The sequence below is a fragment of the Oncorhynchus keta genome, unplaced genomic scaffold (assembly GCF_023373465.1).
Source record: "Oncorhynchus keta strain PuntledgeMale-10-30-2019 unplaced genomic scaffold, Oket_V2 Un_contig_10690_pilon_pilon, whole genome shotgun sequence".
Lineage (NCBI taxonomy): Eukaryota > Metazoa > Chordata > Actinopteri > Salmoniformes > Salmonidae > Oncorhynchus > Oncorhynchus keta.
This window is the reverse complement of record NW_026277175.1, coordinates 172,501-199,772: the sequence shown is the minus strand read 5'-3', so window position 1 is coordinate 199,772 and position 27,272 is coordinate 172,501. Positions and strand designations below refer to the sequence as shown.

The window sequence follows — 27,272 nt, the reverse complement described above, 5'->3', positions numbered from 1 at the left end:
GGCTGCTGCCTACATACAGACTTGAAATCATTGGCCACTTTAATAAATTGATCACTAGTCACTTTAATAATGTTTACATATCTTGCATTACTCGTCTCATATGTATATATTGTATTTTATACCATCTACTGCATCTTACCTATGCCACTCGGTCATTGCTCATCCATACATTTATATGTATATATTCTTATTCCATTCCTTTACTTAGATTTGTGTGTACTAGGTAGTTGTTGTGGAATTGTTAGATTACCTGTAGATATTACTGCACTGTCAGAACTAGAAGCATAAGCATTTCGCTACACCCGCAATAACATCTGCTAACCATGTGTATGTGAAGCAATAACATCTGCTAACCATGTGTATGTGACCAATAACATCTGCTAACCATGTGTATGTGACCAAGAAAATGTTCAAATGTTTTTAAATAGACATTCACAGGCAGTGATCTTCAAACTCTCTCCTCAGATAGCAGAACATCAGATAATTGGACAGCTTGACTGAAGAAATTGTTTCCTCCTCTTTTTCTGACATACCAAACAACACGTTTCCCAAATGTGAGAAAGCTCTGAGAGTAACAGCTGTGCATACTAGTGTTGGACGTATCCTGGCTCACTGAGATGCTTACAATACTGCTTAGAACATCAGAGTCATGTCTGACTCCCGTGATGTCACAGGGCTCCGCTGGCTAACATGGGACCTTCAGGATCATCCAGGACACATGCCACTATAGAAACCCACCACATACATCAGATGGCCCACAATCCCTGCATGTGTGAATGACTTATGGTGTGTATGAACCAAGACATCGGTTTCTGTTCAGGATCGTATGGACTGACTAAATGTACTTTAGGTCTTCAGCGGGTCCATGTCTAACTCCTCAGCTTCATGTGTTGAGGTGCAGAGAGAAGAGGTAGTGTGGAGAGGAAGAGGTAGTAAAGCCGTGGAACAGCTGTTTTGAACTGACCCGAAGACGCTACATGTTTTATGGTGAAGCATCACAGATCTAACAGATAGTTGAAGGGGTTAGGGGAAGGATGTGCCTAAATCCCTTTAGGATTAGTGAAGTGTGTGTGTTAGTAATGTAAACCTCATTCATTTCAGAAAAAAACGGCTTTTATTTCATGAACAGATGGTCTAAATCATACATTTAGAAGAAATGTACCTCGGGACTCCCGTCTATATGAGGAGTCAATACAGATCTGGGTTCGATCCCGGGCTGTGTCGTAGCCGGCCGCGACCATGAGGCGGCGCACAATTGTCTGTGTTAGGGAGGGTTTGGCCGGCTGGGATGTCCTTGTCCCGTTGCACTCTAGTGACTCCTTGTGGTAGCTGCATACATTGACTTCGGTCACCAGCTAGCTATATGATGTTTCCTCTGACATATTGGTGCTTCGGAGGACTCATGCCTCTTGACCTTCGCTTCTCCCTAGTCCGTACAGGAGTTGCAGCGATGGGACAACACTGTAACTAACAATTGGATATGGTAAAAAATATATCAACCTCTACTTTTTCAAAAAAGTATATCCAGAACGAAATATTTTTGTAACGAAAACAGCAACAACTGTCCTGCATTAGTCATGCTGTTGGGAATCCAGCTGTCCTGCATTGGTTATGCTGTTGGGAATCCAGCTGTCCTGCATTGGTTATGCTGTTGGGAATCCAGCTGTCCTGCATTGGTTATGCTGTTGGGAATCCAGCTGTCCTGCATTGGTTATGCTGGTGGGAATCCAGCTGTCCTGCATTGGTTATGCTGTTGGGAATCCAGCTGTCCTGCATTGGTTATGCTGGTGGGAATCCAGCTGTCCTGCATTGGTTATGCTGTTGGGAATCCAGCTGTCCTGCATTGGTTATGCTGTTGGGAATCCATCTGTCCTGCATTGGTTATGCTGTTGGGAATCCAACTGTCCTGCATTGGTTATGCTGGTGGGAATCCAACTGTCCTGCATTGGTTATGCTGTTGGGAATCCAACTGTCCTGCATTGGTTATGCTGGTGGGAATCCATCTGTCCTGCATTGGTTATGCTGGAGGGAATCCAACTGTCCTGCATTGGTTATGCTGGTGGGAATCCAACTGTCCTGCATTGGTTATGCTGGTGGGAATCCAACTGTCCTGCATTGGTTATGCTGTTGGGAATCCAACTGTCCTGCATTGGTTATGCTGGTGGGAATCCAACTGTCCTGCATTGGAATCCAACTGTCCTGCATTGGTTATGCTGGTGGGAATCCAACTGTCCTGCATTGGTTATGCTGGTGGGAATCCAACTGTCCTGCATTGGTTATGCTGTTGGGAATCGAAAGTTTAAAAACAAATCTGATAGACTGAATTGGAATGTTCTGTGATAATAGTAAACAACAACAACAGTTCTCCTGCTAATTTCCAACTCTGGTATTAATCAACCTGTGACCTGCATATTTCTTTGGTCTGGGGTCTCTCAGAGGCTTCTCTCCGCCTCCTCTGTCTGGCCACTAGCTCCTGAGCCAACTGTCCCTGTCCTGTATCACCCTTCCCTGGCTGGCTGGGATCTCCGTTGTATCTTGACATAATTCTCCACGGGACCCCTGACTCCTGAGGCTCCTTAGCCATCTGGTTAGATCAGGTAGTGGATGTTGTAGTCTGTTGGGAATCCAACTGTCCTGCAGGCCAGCTCTCGGTGCAGAGGCCCGCAAACGCTGGAGTAGGCCAGGATGTTAAGGGGGTGATGCTTCATTGCACAAGTAGATCAGGTAGTGGATGGTGGGAATCACAGACTGTTATCCCCAGAATCAGCATGCTGGAAGGGACAGGTCCTCCAACTGTCCTGCATTGGTTATGCTGGTGTTGTTGGAATCCAGCTGTCCTGCATTGGTTAAATCGCAAACTGTCCTGCTATGGTTATGGGTTGGAGAATCCAGGCATGTTAAGGGTTGGTCTTCAGAACAGCTGTCCTGCATTGGTTATGCACAAGTCTCAGTGGGAATCCAACTGTGCCTGCATTGGTTATGCTGTAGCCCTGGGAATGGTGGCAGTGCAAGCTAGCACCATAAAGACAGATAGGCCATGCTGTTCTCGGAATGACCTTATCCTGTTACCACTGGTCATTTTTAAAGTTTGGGTGGCTAAGAATCCACTGTCCTGAGATTGGTTATGCTGTACTTCATGAGAATTGTGTTCAATGTTCCAGTGCATTCTCTGTCATGAACGGTTGGGTTCATCCAACTGTTCTTTCCTGCATTTTATGCTGTTGTGTAAACACATGCTGATATTAATTAACTTAAATCAACTCTCAGAAATACAACTGTCCTGCATGATGGTTATGCTGGCTGGCTAGACCATCTTGTGAAGGAATGTGAGACTGCAGTTTTTCCCCCAGTTCCCTGATTCCTCAGCAAATAGTAATGCTGGTGGGAATCCAACTGTAGAAGGTAGTGTAGTGATTCCTGCATTGGTTATGCTGTTGGGAATCCAACTGTCCTGCATTGGTTATGCTGTTGGGAATTAACTGTCCTGCATTTCATGCTGTTGGGAATCAACTGTCCTGGTATGCTGGTGGGAATAAGCTGTCCTGGTATGGTATATGCTGGTGGGATTGTCCTGCATGGTTATGCTGTTGGGAATCCAACTGTCCTGCATTGGTTATGGTATCTGGCTATTATATAAAGGGTATGGTATATAAAGTACTGGTATGTCCTGATCATAGTAGTTAATGACTGTATGAATAAAGTACTGTTGTTTATTTTGTCTGGTCTGCCTTATTCTAACAATTCTATTTCTGTTAACAATGCCTCCATTTTGTGAAATGGACTCAATTGTCTGCATATGTTCTGCTCCGAATCCATTTGTCACTTCAAAACATATTTAACAAAAAGCTTATGTCTGGTTTCTTATTAAACCCTTCCAGGTGTTGTGAGATCTGTGAGCCTTGGCATTGGTTATGCTGTTGGGAATCCATCTGTCTCTCCTCACCTGTGTGTTGATGCTGACTGTTACTGCAAATGAGGTTGAGAATCCTGCATTGGTTATGCTGGTGGGAATCCAACTGTCTGACTGCATTGGTTATGCTGTTGGGAATCCAACTGTCCTGCATTGGTTATGCTGGTGGGAATCCAACTGTCCTGGTTGGTATATGCTGTATGGGAATCCAACTGTCCTGCATTGGTTATATGTGATGGGAATCCAACTGTCCTGCATATGGTTATGCTGTTGGGAATCCAACTGTCCTGCATTGGTTATGCTGGTGGGAATCAACTGGACTGCATTGGTTATGCTGGTGGGAATATGAAAGTTAAAAAAAAGGGTCTGATAGACTGAATTGGAATATTCTGTGATAATAGAAAACAACAACAGCAGTTCTCCTCTAATTTCCAACTCTGTCCTATTAAGTCAACCTGGTGACCTCATATTTCTTTGGTCTGGGGTCTCTCAGAGGCTTCGGCAGAAGGAACCATCTCCGCCTCCTCTGTCTCGGCCACTAGCTCCTGAGCCGTCTGTCCCTGTCCTGTATCACCCTTCCCTGGCTGTGGATCCTTATCCTTGGGACACTCTCCGTCTGTAGGTCTTGACATAATTCTCCACGGCATATGCCAGCCCCTGAACTCCTGAGGCTCGGTGCAGATTAGGCCAGAGTAGGCCACCCCCGTTTGATGCTTCAGCCAGTAGATCAGGTAGTGGATGTTGTAGTCACAGACCCAGGGGTTATCCCCCAGATTCAGCATCCTGAGGAAGTACAGGTCCTCCAACACTCCGTACTGGAAGTAGTGCAGGCTGTTGTTGGACAGGTCCAGCTCTCGCAGGTACAGGAGGCCCGCAAACGCAGCTATGGAGAGGGGGAGAAATGCAGGATGTTAAGGGTTGGTTAGAGGGACAGGAAATTTCAATGAATCTTATAGCACAAGTCTCAGTGGAAGAAATTCCTACTGGACAGGTGCAGGTGCCCAGTGGATTAAGCTGAAGAGGGGGACAAGGGAGAGAGGACGTTGGGGTTAGAGGTCCTTTCTACTTCAATTCATCTTATACAGTAGCACTCAGTGGAAAGTTTCAGTGGAAGTAATGTCCACTAACGGACATGAATACTGAATTATTACCGGGAACTAATGTTCCACTGTAACACGAAAGAGTAACAGCTTCCATAACTAATTTCTGACTGCATTTTCAGCACCTCGTCTTCAAACACATGCTGATATTAACTTTGACCAGTGCTCTCCCCATCACCTAGTCTCAGCTCTAATTCAAGCTGAAGTTAGCCTGTTGATGTGGCTACGATGTGGGGTAATAGCTAGCAGACATCTTTAAGATGTGTTTCCTGCAGTGTAGCCCTGAGTAATGGTGGCAGTGCAAGCTAGCACCATAAAGACAGATAGGCCAACTGTATTTAGCACTGTCTCCAGAGTGACCCTCCTGTTACCACTCCCACAAACCCCCACTCAGATTATGTTCTTATCATACTCATGAGAATTACTGTCCGGTTTCTACTGGTTTGTCTGTGCAACTCAATGAGACAACAATTGGGTCTATTTTTTAAACCAGTTTGGGCTTGCTACAGAGCTTAGCTTCTCACAGTCCCTGAGAAAAGTGAGGGAGCAGAGCCGGCCCTATTTTGTGAGTACTTCATGAGAATTGTGTTCAATTTGCAGTTGCTTTCTCTGTCCAGAACGGATTGGCTTATGATCCATAACAGGCTATTTCGTTCTTATTCTTTCTCCTCGATCATAGTAGTTAATGACTGTGTTTGTACAGTACTGGTTGTCATAGTTGGTCGGAATTAACCACCATTAATTACTTGTTAACAACTCAGGGAAATACTCAATTGTTTGCATATGTTCTGCAATAATTAATGATAAGGAACTATTTTCCTTCCATGGCAAAGCTTCCTGGCTATGTGACCAGTTCTTGTGAGCCTAGGAATAATGAGACAGCGTTTTTTTCCCCACCAGTTCTCAAACATAACAGAACTAGAAGGTAGTGTAGTGATTCCTCAGCAAATAGAGAACCTTGTTGGTTCTACAAACGAGATGGAGCAGGTTTATGGCATCGTAGTCTCCTTTAAGTCAGATTCATCCGTGTGAGAAGCTAATGAGCGTTAAGGGTTTTTATCTAAGTGTGGAATTGATCCAAACTCAATGCTGTCTGGTATGGTATATAAATACAGTACTGGTATGGTATATAAATACTGTACTGGTATGGTATATATCCATAAAGTACTGGTATGGTATATGGTATATGGAATAGTAAATAAAGTACTGGTATGGTATATAAAGGTATACTGGTATGGTATATAGTACTGGTATGGTATATAAAGTACTGGTATGGTATACTGGAATGGTATATAAAGTACTGGTATAGTATATAAAGTACTGGTATGGTATATAAAGTACTGGTATGGTATATAAAGTACTGGTATGGTATATAAAGTACTGGTATGGTATATAAAGTACTGGTATGGTATATAAAGTATATGAGTTTTTTATTTGTCTTTCTTCTGCCTCTTTCTTCACATTACCCCAGGGATTCTAACAATTATATTTCTGGAGGAAATAAAGCCATGCCTCCATTTTGTGATGAATGGACTCAAGGTCAAGGTCCTCCTCTGATTCCTCTCCGATTACAATGGGTATATCCATACCAGTAAGGAAGTGTGTCCACTCACTACTGTAAGTCACAAATCAAAACATATTTAACAAAAAGCATATATATATCAGATTGCTGTATCTTATTAAACCCTTCTTCAGGTGTTGTGAGATCTGATCCTCTGTGCAGCATGACTTGGCACACATCCACAATGATTGTGCTGTTTGAAGGAAGTGTATGGTCTCTCCTCACCTGTGTCGATCTGATCCAGACTGTTACTGCTGAGGTTGAGAAGCTTCAGGTCCCTGACAGCAACAAACTCCTTGGGCCGGAGCTGAGTGATGCTGTTACTGGACAAGTCCATCCTCACAATGTCTGACGGGAGACTTGAGGGGATGTTCTTCAGTTCTGGAGGGAGGGGGGAAAGAGAGGGGGGAGAAAGAGAGAGAGAATATGGAGGTCAGTGAGATGTTAATGGCTTACCCAGACATGTGTACAATGGCCAAATCAGCTAGCTATCATACTGTATGAAAACATGAACAAAAACACATCAGCGAGCCCTATATCCATACCCACTCATACAGACACACAAGGAACCTACAGTGGGACATATGTGATTTTTTCAACCCAATGAAATTTGGTCATTCCTACATATGTGAAGTCCGAGTGTTTGAGAATATCAAGATGGCCTCCATACCCACTCTATAGTCCCTCTGTAGCCATCATTGCATATCTGTGCCAAGCAGGACTGTTATTCACAGCACTCTGGGTTGACCATTAGCCTTTGAAGGGTATGAAATCGTGAAGGTTACCGTGTGAAACAGGGTTTCCCACAGGCGTAAAAGACATCTGAGAGCTTTGTGATCGCCAGCAGCCTTTCACCATAGAAGGAAAACTTCTGCAAGAGCCATTGTTCTCAATCTAGAGTTTAAAATAAAGACTAAGACATGCAGACGAAGTAGGTGGTCCCTAAAATGCATACAACTTCTACTAACAATATCATCATGAATGATGTCTTTGGAACCAGTTTTCTAAGTCATGTTCACAATGAAAGCGCTCAGCTGAGAATGAACCTAGCTGTGGTGGGGTGGAAAACCTTCATGCTGTGGAGGAGCCGAGACCTTTTAATTTCATGAACGACACAGGACCTTTCTGTGTTTGTCAAAATCCACGGACAGTCTTGGACTGCTTCCAGTTGGCCACATTCTGAGCACGGTTTATTCATCATTCGGCTAAAGGAACTATCACAGACCTTAACGACAGACATCTGCTCTAATATCATAACAGCATAGGACATCCATCCTCCTCCACTGTAAGGAAAGGAGATTAGCGCTCCATGGCTTTTAGATGAGGTTGCTGGAGCAATGACACCCTATTCACTAGATAGTAGCACTACTTTTGTCCATATCCCTATGGGCCATGGTAGGGCTCTGGTTAAAAGTAGTGCACTATGTAGGGAATAGAGATGTCATTTGGGACACTTGCTGGGTCAGATGTTCTTTCTCTTTCCCCTATCTATCGAACCCCTGCCTCACAACACCTGTGATATGCTTCAGTTCAGACTACAGCAGTCAGAGTCGGACCTAGTGAGTTCAGACTACAGCAGTGAGTTCAGACTACAGCAGTGAGTGGGGAAACATGCAGATGGTTGGGATGTTGGGAGAAGTCCAGGTCGTTCAGCCATAACCGTTTTCAGAAAGAATCTGAACTCATCATGAGGGGCCATACAGTCAGAGCCGGCCCTATATCCATACGCACTCATACAGTCAGAGCCGGCCCTATATCCATACCCACTCATACAGTCAGAGCTGGCCCTATATCCATACCCACTCATACAGTCAGAGCCGGTCCTATATCCATACCCACTCATACAGTCAGAGCCGGTCCTATATCCATACCCACTCATACAGTCAGAGCCGGTCCTATATCCATACCCACTCATACAGTCAGAGCCGGTCCTATATCCATACCCACTCATACAGTCAGAGCCGGTCCTATATCCATACCCACTCATACAGTCAGAGCTGGCCCTATATCCATACCCACTCATACAGTCAGAGCTGGCCCTATATCCATACCCACTCATACAGTCAGAGCTATTCCTATATCCATACCCACTCATACAGTCAGAGCCGGTCCTATATCCATACCCACTCATACAGTCAGAGCCGGTCCTATATCCATACCCACTCATACAGTCAGAGCCGGTCCTATATCCATACCCACTCATACAGTCAGAGCCGGTCCTATATCCATACCCACTCATACAGTCAGAGCCGGTCCTATATCCATACCCACTCATACAGTCAGAGCTGGCCCTATATCCATACCCACTCATACAGTCAGAGCCAATATGGCCCTATATCCATACCCACTCATACAGTCAGAGCTGGCCCTATATCCATACCCACTCATACAGTCAGAGCTGGCCCTATATCCATACCCACTCATACAGTCAGAGCTGGCCCTATATCCATACCCACTCATACAGTCAGAGCTGGCCCTATATCCATACCCACTCATACAGTCAGAGCTGGCCCTATATCCATACCCACTCATACAGTCAGAGCCGGCCCTATATCCATACCCACTCATACAGTCAGAGCTGGCCCTATATCCATACCCACTCATACAGTCAGAGCTGGCCCTATATCCATACCCACTCATACAGTCAGAGCTGGCCCTATATCCATACCCACTCATACAGTCAGAGCTGGCCCTATATCCATACCCACTCATACAGTCAGAGCTGGCCCTATATCCATACCCACTCATACAGTCAGAGCTGGCCCTATATCCATACCCACTCTATACAGTCAGAGCTGGACCTATATCCATACCCACTCATACAGTCAGAGCTGGCCCTATATCCATACCCACTCATACAGTCAGAGCTGGCCCTATATCCATACCCACTCATACAGTCAGAGCTGGCCCTATATCCATACCCACTCATACAGTCAGAGCCGGTCCTATATCCATACCCACTCATACAGTCAGAGCTGGCCCTATATCCATACCCACTCATACAGTCAGAGCTGGCCCTATATCCATACCCACTCATACAGTCAGAGCCGGCCCTATATCCATACCCACTCATACAGTCAGAGCTGGCCCTATATCCATACCCACTCATACAGTCAGAGCCGGTCCTATATCCATACCCACTCATACAGTCAGAGCCGGTCCTATATCCATACCCACTCATACAGTCAGAGCCGGCCCTATATCCATACCCACTCATACAGTCAGAGCCGGCCCTATATCCATACCCACTCATACAGTCAGAGCCGGCCCTATATCCATACCCACTCATACAGTCAGAGCCGGCCCTATATCCATACCCACTCATACAGTCAGAGCCGGCCCTATATCCATACCCACTCATACAGTCAGAGCCGGCCCTATATCCATACCCACTCATACAGTCAGAGCTGGCCCTATATCCATACCCACTCATACAGTCAGAGCTGGCCCTATATCCATACCCACTCATACAGTCAGAGCTGGCCCTATATCCATACCCACTCATACAGTCAGAGCTGGCCCTATATCCATACCCACTCATACAGTCAGAGCCGGCCCTATATCCTATAAGTGACATTTTGTCATGGGGCGGAGAGAAGATTTAATAATTTTATAACAAATTCCATGCAATTGTACTCATTTTGCCATAGGGTTTAGAGAAATGTTTGCAGTTTTTAAGATGATATCTGTGTGAGAGTGATTAATAAAATCAATGGGGGCCCACCGGTCTGCAATTTGACCATGCTTACTAGAAGTTTAGATGGCTGGCCGCTAGACTAACTTGCCAGTCTAATTACTGAAGCTGTCAGTGACTGACGTAACAACAGAACAACTGCTGATGCACAACCACTATTCTAACTCTCAACAGGAAGTTTATTTGAAATGTTTTTAGAAATGTTTCCATACTGCGGGCCATACAAAATATGGGTGGCTATTCATTACCCATCCCTGATCATAGTTTATTAAAATCACATGTTGTTTACAGACAGCAGGAAACTAAACCTATACAGCCATTCATTTAGATTGTAAATGCACAGTGCTGCTTTTACAGAGGGACTCAGGTGCCTAATATGCCTGTATATCAAGGAAATCAACGCTGCTGTGGACAGAGGAGACTACCAGCAGAATATTACCCATCATGCTGTGGAGGAGAAGGGAGACTACCAGCAGAATATTACCCATCATGCTGTGGAGGAGAGGGAGACTACCAGCAGAATATACCCAAATCATGCTGTTCAGGAGAGGAGACTACTAGCAGAAGGACTATTCATGACCCATCATGCTGTGGAGGAGAGGAGACCATACCAGCAGAATATTACCCATCATGCTGTGGAGGAGAGGAGACAACCAGCAGAATATTACCCATCATGCTGTGGAGGAGAGGAGACTACCAGCAGAATATTACCCATCATGCTGTGGAGGAGAGGAGACTACCAGCAGAATATTATACCCATCATGCTGTGGAGGAGAGGAGACCACCAGCAGAATATTACCCATCATGCTGTGGAGGAGAGGAGACAACCAGCAGAATATTACCCATCATGCTGTGGAGGAGAGGAGACTACCAGCAGAATATTACCCATCATGCTGTGGAGGAGAGGAGACTACCAGCAGAATATTACCCATCATGCTGTGGAGGACTAGGAGACTACCAGCAGAATATTACCCATCATGCTGTGGAGGAGAGGAGACTACCAGCAGAATATTACCCATCATGCTGTGGAGGAGAGGAGACTACCAGCAGAATATTACCCATCATGCTGTGGAGGAGAGGAGACTACCAGCAGAATATTACCCATCATGCTGTGGAGGAGAGGAGACTACCAGCAGAATATTACCCATCATGCTGTGGAGGAGAGGAGACTACCAGCAGAATATTACCCATCATGCTGTGGAGGAGAGGAGACTACCAGCAGAATATTACCCATCATGCTGTGGAGGAGAGGAGACCACCAGCAGAATATACTGCCATCATGCTGTGGAGGAGAGGAGACTATTCCATGACTATACTGCCAGAATATTACTAAATCAATATGAAGGGACATCATGCTGTGGACTATTCATGAGAGGTCTATACTAAATCAGAAGGACTAGAATATCAATACCCATCATGCTGTGGAGGTCTATACTAAGGAGACTATTCATGACCATACTGCCACGTCTATACTAAATCAATATGAAGGGACTATTCATGACCATACTGCCACGTCTATACTAAATCAATATGAAGGGACTATTCATGACCATACTGGTCAGTCTATACTAAATCAATATGAAGGGACCACCCATACTGAATACTAAATCAATATGAAGGGACTATTCCATACTGCCACGTCTGCTACACATCAATATGAAGGGACTCCCCCAGAATGTGTCAGCTGACAAAACACCTGGCCATCGGTTACAGGAACTCCAAGAAACCATCATATAATGAGAGGGACTATTCTGACAGAGATGACAAGCAGGCCATACTAAATCCATTCATGACTGACTCTATACTGTTCTATTCATGACTAATGATAGACTAAATCAATATGAAGGGACTAAACCAGGCCACGTCATCTTGCCTGAAGACTATTCATGACATTTATCTAAAAATCACTATGAAGGGATATTCTGACCCACATACTCATATGAAGGGACTATTCATGTACCACAGGAAATCAATATTTTCATTTGTGGTTAGATACATTCTGACTACTGCTCTATACTAAATCAATATGAAGGGACTATTCAGTATACGGTATGTAAATCAATATGAAGGGACATTCATGACCATACTGCCACATGTTTAAATCAAATGAAGACTTTGTTTCCAGTGTAACTGACCAATCTGGTCAGTTATACTGCCACGTTATACTAAATAATTGAAGGCTCATGACCATTCACAGATGAAGGGACTATTCATGACCATACTGCCACGATACTAAATCAATATGAAGGGACTATTCATGACTATACTGCCACGTCTATACTAAATCAATATGAAGGGACTATTCATGAGACTGGTCTATACTAAATCAGGGAGGGAGGGACTATTCAATACTAGGGAGGGAAGGGACTATTCATGACCATACTGCCACATCTATACTAAATCAATATGAAGGGACTATTCATGACCATACTGCCACATCTATACTAAATCAATATGAAGGGATATTCATGACCATACTGCCACATCTATATTAAATCAATATGAAGGACTATTCATTGACCATACTGCCACATCTATACAAATCAATATGAAGGGACTATTCATGACCATACTGCCACATCTATACTAAATCAATATGAAGGGACTTTCATGACCATACTGCCACATCTATACTAAATCAATATGAAGGGACTATTCATGACTATGAAGGGACTATTCATTGCTGCTAAATCAATATGAAGGGACTATTCAACCATACTGCCACTCTATACTAAATCAATATGAAGGGACTATTCATGACCATAGGGACAGTACATCATTATGAAGGGACTATTCATGACCATACATCTATACTAAATCAATATGAAGGGACTATTCATGACCATACTGACATGTCAACTAAATCAATATGAAGGGACTATTCATCAGATACTGCCACGTCTATACTAAATCAATATGAAGGGACTATTCATGACCATACTGCCACGTCTATACTAAATCAATATGAAGGGACTATTCATGACTATACTGCCACGTCTATACTATACTAAATCAATATGAAGGGACTATTCATGACCATACTGCCACGTCTATACTAAATAATATGAAGGGACTATTCATGACTATGATACTAAATCAATATGAAGGGACTATTCATGACCATACTGCCACGTCTATACTAAATCAATATGAAGGGACTATTCATGACCATACTGCCACATCTATACTAAATCAATATGAAGGGACTATTCATGACCATACTCTATACTAAATCAATATGAAGGGACTATTCATGACTATATCTACTAAATCAATATGAAGGGACTATTCATGACCATACTGCCACATCTATTCATGACTATACTGCCACATACTAAATCAATATGAAGGGACTATTCATGACCATACTGCCACGTCTATACTAAATCAATATGAAGGACTATTCATGACCATACTGCCACATCTATACTAAATCAATATGAAGGGACTATTCATGACTATACTGCCACGTCTATACTAAATCTATACTAAACCATACAAATATGAAGGGACTATTCATGACTATACTGACTAAATCAATATGAAGGACTATTCATGACCATACTGCCACGTCTATACTAAATCAATATGAAGGGACTATTCATGACTATACTGCCACGTCTATACTAAATCAATATGAAGGGACTATTCATGACCATACTGCCACGTCTATACTAAATCAATATGAAGGGACTATTCATGACCATACTGCCACGACCATACTATACTAAATCAATATGAAGGGACTATTCATGACCATACTGCCACATCTATACTAAATCAATATGAAGGGACTATTCATGACTATACTGCCACGTCTATACTAAATCAATATGAAGGGACTATTCATGACTATACTGCCACGTCTATACTAAATCAATATGAAGGGACTATTCATACTGACCTATACTAAATCAATATGAAGGGACTATTCATGACTATACTACGTCTATACTAAATCTATTCATATACTGAATACTAAATCAATATGAAGGACTATTCATGACCATACTGCCACGTCTATACTAAATCAATATGAAGGGACTATTCATGACCATACTGCCACGTCTATACTAAATCAATATGAAGGGACTATTCATGACCATACTGCCACGTCTATACTAAATCAATATGAAGGGACTATTCATGACTATTCTATACTAAATCAATATGAAGGGACTATTCATGACCATACTGCCACGTCTATACTAAATCAATATGAAGGGACTATTCATGACCATACTGACTCTATACTAAATCAATATGAAGGGACTATTCATGACCATACTGCCACGTCTATACTAAATCAATATGAAGGGACTATTCATGACCATACTGCCACGTCTATACTAAATCAATATGAAGGGACTATTCAATATGAAGGGACTATTCATGACCATACTGCCACGTCTATACTAAATCAATATGAAGGGACTATTCATGACTATACTGCCACGTCTATACTAAATCAATATGAAGGGACTATTCATGACCATACTGCCACGTCTATACTAAATCAATATGAAGGGACTATTCATGACCATACTGCCACGTCTATACTAAATCAATATGAAGGGACTATTCATGACCATACTGCCACGTCTATACTAAATCAATATGAAGGGACTATTCATGACTATACTGCCACGTCTATACTAAATCAATATGAAGGGACTATTCATGACCATACTGCCACGTCTATACTAAATCAATATGAAGGGACTATTCATGACCATACTGCCACGTCTATACTAAATCAATATGAAGGGACTATTCATGACCATACTGCCACATCTATACTAAATCAATATGAAGGGACTATTCATGACCATACTGCCACGTCTATACTAAATCAATATGAAGGGACTATTCATGACCATACTGCCACGTCTATACTAAATCAATATGAAGGGACTATTCATGACCATACTGCCACTTCCACACTAAATCAATATGAAGGGACTATTCATGACCATACTGCCACGTCTATACTAAATCAATATGAAGGGACTATTCATGACCATACTGCCACGTCTATACTAAATCAATATGAAGGGACTATTCATGACCATACTGCCACGTCTATACTAAATCAATATGAAGGGACTATTCATGACCATACTGCCACGTCTATACTAAATCAATATGAAGGGACTATTCATGACCATACTGCCACGTCTATACTAAATCAATATGAAGGGACTATTCATGACCATACTGCCACGTCTATACTAAATCAATATGAAGGGACTATTCATGACCATACTGCCACGTCTATACTAAATCAATATGAAGGGACTATTCATGACCATACTGCCACGTCTATACTAAATCAATATGAAGGGACTATTCATGACCATACTGCCACGTCTATACTAAATCAATATGAAGGACCATACTGACTATTCATTCATGACCATACTGCCACGTCTATACTAAATCAATATGAAGGGACTATTCATGACCATACTGCCACGTCTATACTAAATCAATATGAAGGGACTATTCATGACCATACTGCCACATCTCTATACTAAATCAATATGAAGGGACTATTCTATGACCATACTGCCACGTCTATACTAAATCAATATGAAGGGACTATTCATGACCATACTGCCACGTCTATACTAAATACTAAATCAATATGAAGGGACTATTCATGACCATACTGCCACGTCTATACTAAATCAATATGAAGGGACTATTCATGACCATACTGCCACGTCTATACTAAATCAATATGAAGGGACTATTCATGACCATACTGCCACGTCTATACTAAATCAATATGAAGGGACTATTCATGACCATACTCATGATACTAAATCAATATGAAGGGACTATTCATGACCATACTGCCACGTCTATACTAAATCAATATGAAGGGACTATTCATGACCATACTGCCACGTCTATACTAAATCAATATGAAGGGACTATTCATGACCATACTGCCACGTCTATACTAAATCAATATGAAGGGACTATTCATGTTATCCTCAAACAAAAGCAGTCCCCACAAATCAGCATGGACTCCATTCATGACCATACTGAGCTGAAGTCAGTTCCATGGGTCTGGGCCTAACGACTATTTGAAAAACAATATTGAAACCTAATCTCTCTAGAGGTTATAGTCCTGATAGCAGTTTTAATGTGGCAGTTATACATAGCACAGAAACGGCACCAGATGTGAGAGTCTGGACGGGAGACAGAAATGAGACTCCATATTTTCCCTTGGTCCCTTTGTGTCTAACGTTACATGATGGTTTCCACGGTTTCCACGCTGCAAGCCGTCACTCTAAGGCCTCTCTGGTTTACAGTCGTCTCCTACCACATTCTGATTCAGGGAAATTATCGAGAACACATTTAGAAAGTAGTCCTTATCAACCACAGCTCTGGAGTATCCAGCAGCCAGCCTCTCCTCCATACTGTTGCAAAAGTCCTCACAACAACCATGTGTAGTGAACAATGGCCAGAGATTTCAGATGGACATGTGACTCATACACGGAGGGCCGGTTTCCCTGACCCATACTAGTCCTAATCTTGGACTAAAAAGCTGTTTCAGTAGAGATTCATCTGGGTCGTGGAACCCATGGCCCTGAGAACCCCAATAACTCACTCCAGTGTTCTGAAAGACCAGAATACAACACGCCATTGTCCTCCAAGGAGGACATTCTTCACACAGGTCACACAAACAAATGAAAGGGAGACAAGCTTGGTTGGCTCATAGCTTACCTTTGCTCTTGCAGTCCAGCATGGGTTTGGGGAACATGTAGGTGTGGCACAAGGAGTTGGCATCAGGGTACTTCTTGATGGGAGGTGGTTTGGGCAGACTACCCTGCCCCTCCTGAGGTTTCTGCCCTGGCAGATGGCCCTCCCCATCCTCAGCACACAGCAGCTCTGGCCTCATCTTCTTCAGCTTCTGACCTCTCAGCGCGTCCGGCTCCGAACACTTTGCGTAGTTCCCAAGGTTACGGTTGCTGGGCACCTGCAGTGTCCTGACCAGACTATCCAGCGAGCACCGGCAGTCCCAGGGGTTGTCATAGAGACGCAGGTAGCGGAGGTTTGGCAAGGGCAGCAGATGCTCCTCAGAAGCAGTCTTCATCTGGTTGTGCTGAAGAAGCAGAGTAGTGAGCTGTCCCAGCCCTGCGAACGCCTCCTCCTCCACCATGTAGAGCTCATTCTGTTGTAGATCCAGACTCTTTAGGTTCTTGAACTGGGAGAAGGTGTTGTCTCTGAGCACCTGGATCTTGTTGCGGGCCAGCAGGAGGTGGTGGATGTCTTCAGGCCAGTGCTGTTGCACCCCGGTCAGCTGGCGGTCCTGACAGTCCAGGTATTTCTCTCCGGCCTCCATGTATTCCTTGCATTCAGAGGTTTGGCGTTTGACAACATTGGCCCTGCCTTTACCCCGGGCCCTGCCCCTTTCTCTGTTCCGTCCACCCTTCCTGGGCTCAGTGGACCTGAGGAGCAGGAGGAGCAAGAAAGCGCTGAGCAGCCGCATCCTGGGAGCCCCAATGCCACCACTGGGAGATGGGGAGCGGCAAGACTGGAACAAGAGGGAGGGAAGGGGAGAGGGATGGCCAAGTGCAATCAGAGATGGCCTTGGGTTTCTGCTGGTGCCAGGGAAGGCTGGTTACAGCTGTGTGTGAGAGAGAGAGAGAGAGAGAGAGAGAGAGAGAGAGAGAGAGAGAGAGAGAGAGAGAGAGAGAGAGAGAGAGTTAAGTGGAGAGTTCATTGTTCGGGAGGAGAGGGAAAGGAAGGGATAGAGAGGAAGAAAGGGAGGGATAGAGAGGAAGAAAGGGAGGGATAGGAAGAATGATGGAAGAAAGGGAGGGATATGGAAGAATGATGGAGAGAAACAAACATAAAGCATTTCCTTTGTTATATGATCCTCTCCTCCCTTCTCCTAGTCTATCAAACAGAGAGTTAAAACACTGTCATGGAACAGTGCCCCATTTCCTTTGTTCCTCTCCTCCCTTCTCCTATCTCTCTGTCTTTCTGTTCCTCTCCTCCCTTCTCCTATCTCTCTGTTCCTCTCCTCCCTTCTCTTCTCTGTTCCTCTCCTCCTTCTTCCTATCTCTCTGTTCTCTCCTCCCTTCTCCTATCTCTCTGTTCCTCTCCCTCCCTCCCTATCTCTCTGTTCCTCTCCTCCCTTCTTCTATTTCTCTGTTCCTCTCCTCCCTTCTCCTATCTCTCTGTTCCTCTCCTCCCTTCTCCTTCCTCTGTTCCTCTCTCCCCTCTTCTATTTCTCTGTTCCTCTCCTCCCTTCTCCTATCTCTCTGTTCCTCTCCTCCCTTCTTCTATCTCTCTGTTCCTCTCCTCCCTTCTTCTATCTCTCTGTTCCTCTCCTCCCCTTTCTATCTCTCTGTTCCTCTCCTCCCCTTCTCCTATCTCTCTGTTCCTCTCATTCTCTGTTCCTCTCTCCTCTTCTATTTCTCTGTTCTTCTCCTCCTTCTCCTATCTCTCTGTTCCTCTCCTCCCTCTGGAATTATCTCTCTGTTCCTCTCCCTCCCTTCTCTGTTCTCTCTGTTCCTATCTCTGTTCTCCCCTTCTCCTATCTCTTCTATCTCTCTGTTCCTCTCCTCCCCTCTATCTCTGTTCCTCTCCTCCCTTCCTCTCTCTGTTCCTCTTCCCTTCTCCTATCTCTCTGTTCTCTCCTCCCTTCTCTATCTCTCTGTTCCTCTCCTCCCTTCTCCTATCTCTCTGTTCCTCTCCTCCCTTCTTCTATCTCTCTGTTCCTCTCCTCCCTTCTCCTATCTCTCTGTTCCTCTCCTCCCTTCCTATCTCTCTGTTCCTCTCCTCCCTTCTCCTATCTCTCTGTTCCTCTCCTCCCTTCTGCTCTCTCTGTTCCTCTCCTCCCTTCTCCTATCTCTCTGTTCCTCTCCTTCCCTATTTCTCTGTCTCTCTGTCTCTGTTCCTCTCCTCCCTTCTGTTCCCCTCCTCTCTTCTCCTATTCTCTCTCTGTTCCTCTCCTCCCTTCTGCTCTCTCTGTTCAAAAATTACTGGTGGCTCTCCTCCCTTCTCCTGTCTCTGTTCCCCTCCTGCTCTTCTCTCTCTGTTCTCTCCCAACACAAAACCTGGTGGCGGTCTGCTCTTCTCTCTCGCCTCTCCAGTCAGTAATTCATCTGTACACTAGGCTCACGATAATTCATCAAAGAGAAGGAAGTTTACATGTCTGTGTACGTCCACTCCTGTAAACATACTCTGATAAACATGGTGGCTGTAAAGACCTCCCTAACTACCTTACCCCAAGGGAAGGCTGTGTGTAGCTGAATGGAATTACCCTGAGAGAAGGCTGTGTGTAGCTGAATGGAATTACACTGAGGGAAGGCTGTGTGTAGCTGAATGGAATTACCCTGAGGGAAGGCTGTGTGTAGCTGAATGGAATTACCCCGAGGGAAGGCTGTGTGTAGCTGAATGGAATTACCCCGAGGGAAGGCTGTGTGTAGCTGAATGGAATTAACCTGAGGGAAGGCTGTGTGTAGCTGAATGGAATTACCCTGAGGGAAGGCTGTGTGTAGCTGAATGGAATTACCCAGAGTTTATTATTATCACTGGTGTTACAGGTTAGTGTTGATGATGCACCTCAAATCAAATCAAATCAAATTTTATTTGTCACATACACATGGTTAGCAGATGTAAATGCGAGTGTAGCGAAATGCTTGTGCTTCTAGTTCCGACAATGCAGTGATAACCAATAAGTAATCTAACTAACAATTCCAAAACTACTGTCTTATACACAGTGTAAGGGGATAAAGAATATGTACATAAGGATATATGAATGAGTGATGGTACAGAGCAGCATACAGTAGATGGTATCGAGTACAGTATATACATATGAGATGAGTATGTAGACAAAGTAAACAAAGTGGCATAGTTAAAGTGGCTAGTGATACATGTATTACATAAGGATGCAGTCGATGATGTAGAGTACAGTATATACGTATGCATATGAGATGAATAATGTAGGGTAAGTAACATTATATAAGGTAGCATTGTTTAAAGTGGCTAGTGATATATTTACATCATTTCCCATCAATTCCCATTATTAAAGTGGCTGGAGTTGGGTCAGTGTCAATGACAGTGTGTTGGCAGCAGCCACTCAATGTTAGTGGTGGCTGTTTAACAGTCTGATGGCCTTGAGATACAAGCTGTTTTTCAGTCTCTCGGTCCCAGCTTTGATGCACCTGTACTGACCTCGCCTTCTGGATGATAGCGGGGTGAACAGGCAGTGGTTCGGGTGGTTGATGTCCTTGATGATCTTTATGGCCTTCCTGTAACATCGGGTGGTGTAGGTGTCCTGGAGGGCAGGTAGTTTGCCCCCGGTGATGCGTTGTGCAGACCTCATTACCCTCTGGAGAGCCTTACGGTTGAGGGCGGAGCAGTTGACGTACCAGGCGGTGATACAGCCCGCCAGGATGCTCTCGATTGTGCATCTGTAGAAGTTTGTGAGTGCTTTTGGTGACAAGACAAATTTCTTCAGCCTCCTGAGGTTGAAGAGGCGCTGCTGCGCCTTCTTCACGGAAGCTGTCAGTGTGAGTGGACCAATGGTGTTGAATGCCGAGCTGTAGTCGATGAACAGGATTCTCACATAGGTATTCCTCTTGTCCAGGTGGGTTAGGGCAGCGTGCAGTGTGGTTGAGATTGCATCGTCTGTGGACCTATTTGGGCGGTAAGCAAATTGGAGTGGGTCTAGGGTGTCAGGTAGGGTGGAGGTGATATGGTCCTTGACTAGTCTCTCAAAGCACTTCATGATGACGGAAGTGAGTGCTACGGGCGGTAGTCGTTTAGCTCAGTTACCTTAGCTTTCTTGGGAACAGGAACAATGGTGGCCCTCTTGAAGCATGTGGGAACAGCAGACTGGTATAAGGATTGATTGAATATGTCCGTAAACACACCGGCCAGCTGGTCTGCGCATGCTCTGAGGGCGCGGCTGGGGATGCCGTCTGGGCCTGCAGCCTTGCGAGGGTTAACACGTTTAAATGTCTTACTCACCTCGGCTGCAGTGAAGGAGAGACCGCATGTTTTCGTTGCAGGCCGTGTCAGTGGCACTGTATTGTCCTCAAAGCAGGCAAAAAAGTTATTTAGTCTGCCTGGGAGCAAGACATCCTGGTCCGTGACTGGGCTGGGTTTCTTCTTGTCGTCCGTGATTGACTGTAGACCCTGCCACATGCCTCTTGTGTCTGAGCCGTTGAATTGAGATTCTACTTTGTCTCTGTACTGACGCTTAGCTTGTTTAATAGCCTTGCGGAGGGAATAGCTGCACTGTTTGTATTCGGTCATGTTGCCAGACACCTTGCCCTGATTAAAAGCAGTGGTTCGCGCTTTCAGTTTCACGCGAATGCTGCCATCATCCAAGGTTTCTGGTTAGGGAATGTTTTTATCGTTGCTATGGGAACGACATCTTACGACGGAAGGCGTTCTAATGAACTCGCACACCGAATCAGCGTATTCGTCAATATTTTTATCTGACGCAATACGAAACATGTCCCAGTCCACGTGATGGAAGCAGTCTTGGAGTGTGGAGTCAGCTTGGTCTGACCAGCGTTGGACAGACCTCAGCGTGGGAGCCTCTTGTTTAAGTTTCTGCCTGTAGGCAGGGATCAACAAAATGGAGTCGTGGTCAGCTTTTCCGAAAGGGGCGGGGAAGGGCCTTATATGCGTCGCGGAAGTTAGAGTAACAATGATCCAAGGTTTTACCACCCCTGGTTGCGCAATCGATATGCTGATAAAATTTAGGGAGTCTTGTTTTCAGATTAGCTTTGTTAAAATCCCCAGCTACAATGAATGCAGCCTCCGGATAAATGGTTTCCAGTTTGCAAAGAGTTAAATAAAGTTGTTCAGAGCCATCGATGTGTCTGCTTGGGGGGGATATATACGGCTGTGATTATAATCGAAGAGAATTCTCTTGGAAGATAATGCGGTCTACATTTGATTGTGAGGAATTCTAAATCAGGTGAACAGAAGGATTTGAGTTCCTGTATGTTTCCTTCATCACACCATGTCCCGTTAGTCATGAGGCATACGCCCCGCTACTCTTCTTACCAGAAAGATGTTTGTTTCTGTCGGCACGATGCGTGGAGAAACCCGTTGGCTGCACCGCATCGGATAGCGTCTTCCCAGTGAGCCATGTTTCCGTGAAGCAGAGAACGTTGCAGTCTCTGATGTCCCTCTGGAATGCTACCCTTGCTCGGATTTCATCAACCTTGTTGTCAAGAGACTGGACATTGGCAAGAAGAATGCTGGGGAGTGGTGCACGATGTGCCCTTGTCCGGAGTCTGACCAGAAGACCGCTACGTTTCCCTCTTTTTCGGAGTCGTTTTCTTGGGTTGCTGCATGTGATCCATTCCGTTGTCCTGTTTGTAAGGCAGAACACAGGATCCGCGTCGCGGAAAACATATTCTTGGTCGTACTGATGGTGAGTTGACGCTGATCTTATATTCAGTAGTTCTTCTCGACTGTATGTAATGAAACCTAAGATGACCTGGGGTACTAATGTAAGAAATAACACGTAAAAAAAAAAAAACTGCATAGTTTCCTAGGAACGCTGGCGTTACGGCCATCTCTGTCGGTACCTTGAATGCTCTTAATGATCATGTATATATTTAGTAGTTATATGTATGCCATTCAAATATGGTTCCCAGGATATACGCTATTCTACCAGGAAAACAATGATATCTTAGTCATGACAACAGTCATTCCTCATGTTGACCTCGATTTATAAGGTCCAACCCAGGTTACAGTACGGGCAAACATAAGGCAGAAACTTCCCCAGAGGAAATATGAATCCACTTTTATGGTTTAGCAATGATGACAAACCTACCTCAACGTTATGTAGCAGTGTGTCTGGCTCTGCTTGCTGTGTGTGTGTGTGTGTGTGTGTGTGTGTGTGTGTGTGTGTGTGTGTGTGTGTGTGTGTGTGTGTGTGTGTGTGTGTGTGTGTGTGTGTGTGTGTGTGTGTGTGTGTGTGTGTGTGTGTGTGTGTGTGTGTGTGTTTTCACCCCCACCAGCGATGGGCCTGTACAGTATTGACTCATTAGTCCCAAGTGTGATGTGAGGCAGCAGCCATAATGTCTGCCAGACAACACCCTCCATCTCCTGCTACAGTGAGCCAGTCCAACTGTATCACCCCCCCTCCTCCTCCCCCACAGCCTTCCACAGTGGAACAGTCCAGTCACAGGGAGAGATGGAGAAGAGGTAGTGTAAACATTGAGTTTATTGACACAATGGAGTTAGAGAATTCTTCAGTCTGAGAACACTTTGCCCTATAGTATCCTACCTAGCAAGCAAACACGCAGCAAAGCTACACTAGTGAGATCTCAATCCATCCGTGGGTATTTAATATGCTCCTGAAAATAAACCATTATAACACAAAGATGACTGCCATCTAGGGCCATTCAGACAGTTTGTTGTAAGTTAGTCTCTCTCCACGTAAGCTCTGTTAGAGGCCGGCCGTGCCCCTGCCAGTGTAAACACACACTCTCCCATATGGAGTGCACATGGGAGCTTTGGGCCTCTAACCCCCCCTCTGGTCTGCCCAGCTCTGGCCCAGTTCCGGCACAACTTCGGCCCATATTCGGCCCAATGCCCAGGCCATCTAGCTCTGGGCCCATTCAGCTATATCAGACCAGGCTGGCATAGCCACTCACTCACTCACTCACCACTCACTCACTCACCACCACTCACTCACTCACTCACTCACCACTCACTCACTCACTCACTCACTCACTCACTCACCACTCACTCACTCACTCACTCACTCACTCACTCACCACCACTCACCACTCACTCACTCACTCACTCACTCACTCACTCACTCACTCACTCACTCACTCACTCACTCACTCACTCACTCACTGTACTGTACTGTTCAACTGGAACATCTCTTTTCCAAGAGAGACCTGGTCCAATAGCAGCAGAGGGAACAACGTTTCAGACTAAACAACTTACATACACTAACACAACATTAAACACAACTATAGACACACATACAGTACAACACACACAGGGTTTACAAAGATCAGCTGTATTTTAACGCAATAATCCCAAGTGTGTGCTCTGCAGGAAAATTATAATACCAGTAAAAGTTTGAAATCTGAAAAATCTAAATAATCAATGCATTTACATACCCATGTGTTGGATGTAGGGAGTATCTGTGTAAAACCACGTAGCAGTGGTACTGAGTAATGTCCTGCACTGTAATTCACTGGCCAACCTCCATCCCAGACCAATTCCCTGTGGTAATAACAGATGGTATGCACCTCTATCTGGAGTCAGGCATCAGGCATGCTGGTCAAAGTGCAAATGGGCGAATGACCCGGCCGACACAACCTGAGAGCCGTGGGGAGTGAGACTAATGCACTGTACAGCTAAAGAGCTGGGGCTCGGCGGGGGCTGGAGAATCCAGTATGATGCTGCTGATAGAGTTAACAGAGACAGCTGGGGTCACACAGGCTTCAACACAACGCACACAGCACTTACCAACAGGAGGCAGACTGGGCTGTGTGTGTTGAGCTGTCTAGTAATGCAAAGGAAAGCACACTGTACGCTGTCGGTTCCTCGCTGTCCAACCAAAGGGCTTGAACTGAGGAACTCAAGTTGATGTGAAAGAACAGCAAACACACAACCACCACACAACGTTGTCTCAACATAGACTCCATGTTGTTGGTCTATTGTAGACTGTAATTCTTGGATGTTGTGCAAGTGAACCACCCCAATGGAGTATTATAATGCTAAACCACTGTAGGTAGTTCCCCTCGCAGCACCTGGATGGATCAGTGAACAGCCTCATTATAGCAGCAGGCAGCCTTAAAGCTACAGTGCAGGGTGGCTGCCTACACAGCCTGCATCTCAATGCTTTACTAACACAGCATAGGGCACTGGGGATGGAAACAGAGAGAAAATAACGTCCATAAGAAGTGGTGCAGAACACAAGGACTGTACTGTACCGGAGATTTTATTTTCATTTCCCAGTCGACCCTGCTGCCACCCAAACCAAACTCATTCCCGACCGTGACCTGATCTGACTGAGTTTCCTTTCAGGTTGCCTGAGGTGTTCAGTCAGTGTGTCCCAAATGGCACCCTATTCCCCACGTAGTGCACTACTTCTGACCAGAGCCCTATGGGCATTTGGGAGGCAGACAGAGTCTGTATCTGTTCCCCACAGCACAATCCTCAGAGAACGCTTACACAGCATGGAGCACTAATTAGAACACTCTCTCTCACAAGCATGCAGGCAGGGGGAAAGTTTATCAAATAAATACATGTCAAATTGTATTTATCACAGGGATCATTGAAAGCTCTATGTTATTCTTGCTCTTCCAGAGATTCATGCAGTGTATCCCTCTTGCCTTTAGGGTTGCAGTGCTTCATGCAGTGTATCCCCTCTTGCCTTTAGGGTTGCAGTGCTTCATGCAGTGTATCCCCTCTTGCCTTTAGGGTTGCAGTGCTTCATGCAGTGTATCCCCTCTTGCCTTTAGGGTTGCAGTGCTTCAGGCAGTGTATCCTCTTGGCTTTAGGGTTGCAGTGCTTCATGCGGTGTATCCCCACTTGCCTTTAGGGTTGCAGTGCTTCATGCGGTGTATCCCCTTTGGCTTTAGGGTTGCAGTGTTCATGCGGTGTATCCCTTCTTGGCTTTAGGGTTGCAGTGTTCATGCGGTGTATCCCCTCTTGGCTTTAGGGTTGCAGTGTTCATGCGGTGTATCCCTCTTGGCTTAAGGGTTGCAGTGTTCATGCGGTGTATCCCCTCTTGGCTTTAGGGTTGCAGTGTTCATGCGGTGTATCCCCTCTTGGCTTTAGGGTTGCAGTGTTCATGCAGTGTATTCCTTCTTGGCTTTAGGGTTCCAGTGCTTCATGCGGTGTATCCGGTTCATGCGGTCTATCCCCTCTTGGCTTAAGGGTTGCAGTGTTCATGCGGTGTATCCCCTCTTGGCTTAAGGGTTGCAGTGTTCATATCCCCTCTTGGCTTTAGGGTTGCAGTGTTCATGCGGTGTATCCCTCTTGGCTTTAGGGTTGCAGTGTTCATGCGGTGTATCCCTCTTGGCTTAAGGGTTGCAGTGTTCATGCGGTGTATCCCTCTTGGCTTTAGGGTTGCAGTGTTCATGCGGTGTATCCCCTCTTGGCTTAAGGGTTGCAGTGTTCATGTGGTGTATCCCCTCTTGGCTTTAGGGTTCCAGTGCTTCATGCGGTGTATCCCATGCGGTCTATGGCTTTAGGGTTGCAGTGCTTCATGCGGTGTATCCCTCTGGCTTTAGGGTTGCAGTGTTCATGCGGTGTATCCCCTCTTGGCTTAAGGGTTGCAGTGTTCATGCGGTGTATCCCCTCTTGGCTTTAGGGTTCCAGTGCTTCATGCGGTGTATCCCCTCTTGGCTTAAGGGTTGCAGTGTTCATGCGGTGTATCCCCTCTTGGCTTTAGGGTTCCAGTGCATTCCAACAGAACAGGTGACCACTATCCCTTCAGTATGATCCTATCCACCTCTTCCTTTAGGGTTGCAGTGTTCAGAAAACTGGTGTATCCCCTCTTGAACCCAGCATTATTATCTAGGGAAACTGTGCAGGGATGTTTACCAGAGCCCTGTTCTTCCCAGCATTCCCAGAGGGAGATACAGGGATTGCAGTGGAACATGGCCAGAGATTTACCTCTCAAGTGCACCAGCACACTTCCTTTAAGAGAAAGTTCCAGTTTCAGAAAAAAGGTGTATCCTGAAAAATTCAATAGGCAATGAGTGCTTGAACCCATGTCTAAAACCTCTTATCTGTTAAAAACTTGACAGGGGATGCTTCAAGCCCTGTATCCCCTCTTCCCAGAGGGAGAAAACCTACAGTGGCATTCTAAAACCCCAGTGAGATTCTACAACCTCAACAGAAAAACAGCACAGTGACACTAAAACCTCTTCTTACAAAGAAAGTTTTCAGTATGAAAAAAAACCAACAGTGGCTTAAAACCTCTGCAGTATGTCCTGGACAAAATGGCATGTATAGGCAAAGTGCAAGCATGCATGTCTA

The 27,272-nt window shown here is 45.0% G+C and overlaps 1 protein-coding gene across 1 annotated transcript; it reads right to left on the bottom strand.

The window, feature by feature from the left end:
- Positions 1-4,374: 4,374 nt before the first annotated feature.
- Positions 4,375-24,850, bottom strand: LOC118382858 (leucine-rich repeat-containing protein 17-like). Its single transcript, XM_052500465.1, has 4 exons — positions 24,398-24,850; positions 17,004-17,907; positions 6,797-6,952; positions 4,375-4,793 (listed from the first exon to the last, which is right to left on the bottom strand). The coding sequence occupies exons 2-4, from the start codon at positions 17,767-17,769 to the stop codon at positions 4,375-4,377; spliced, it is 1,341 nt and encodes a 446-aa protein (XP_052356425.1). The 5' UTR covers positions 17,770-17,907; positions 24,398-24,850.
- Positions 24,851-27,272: the final 2,422 nt, after the last annotated feature.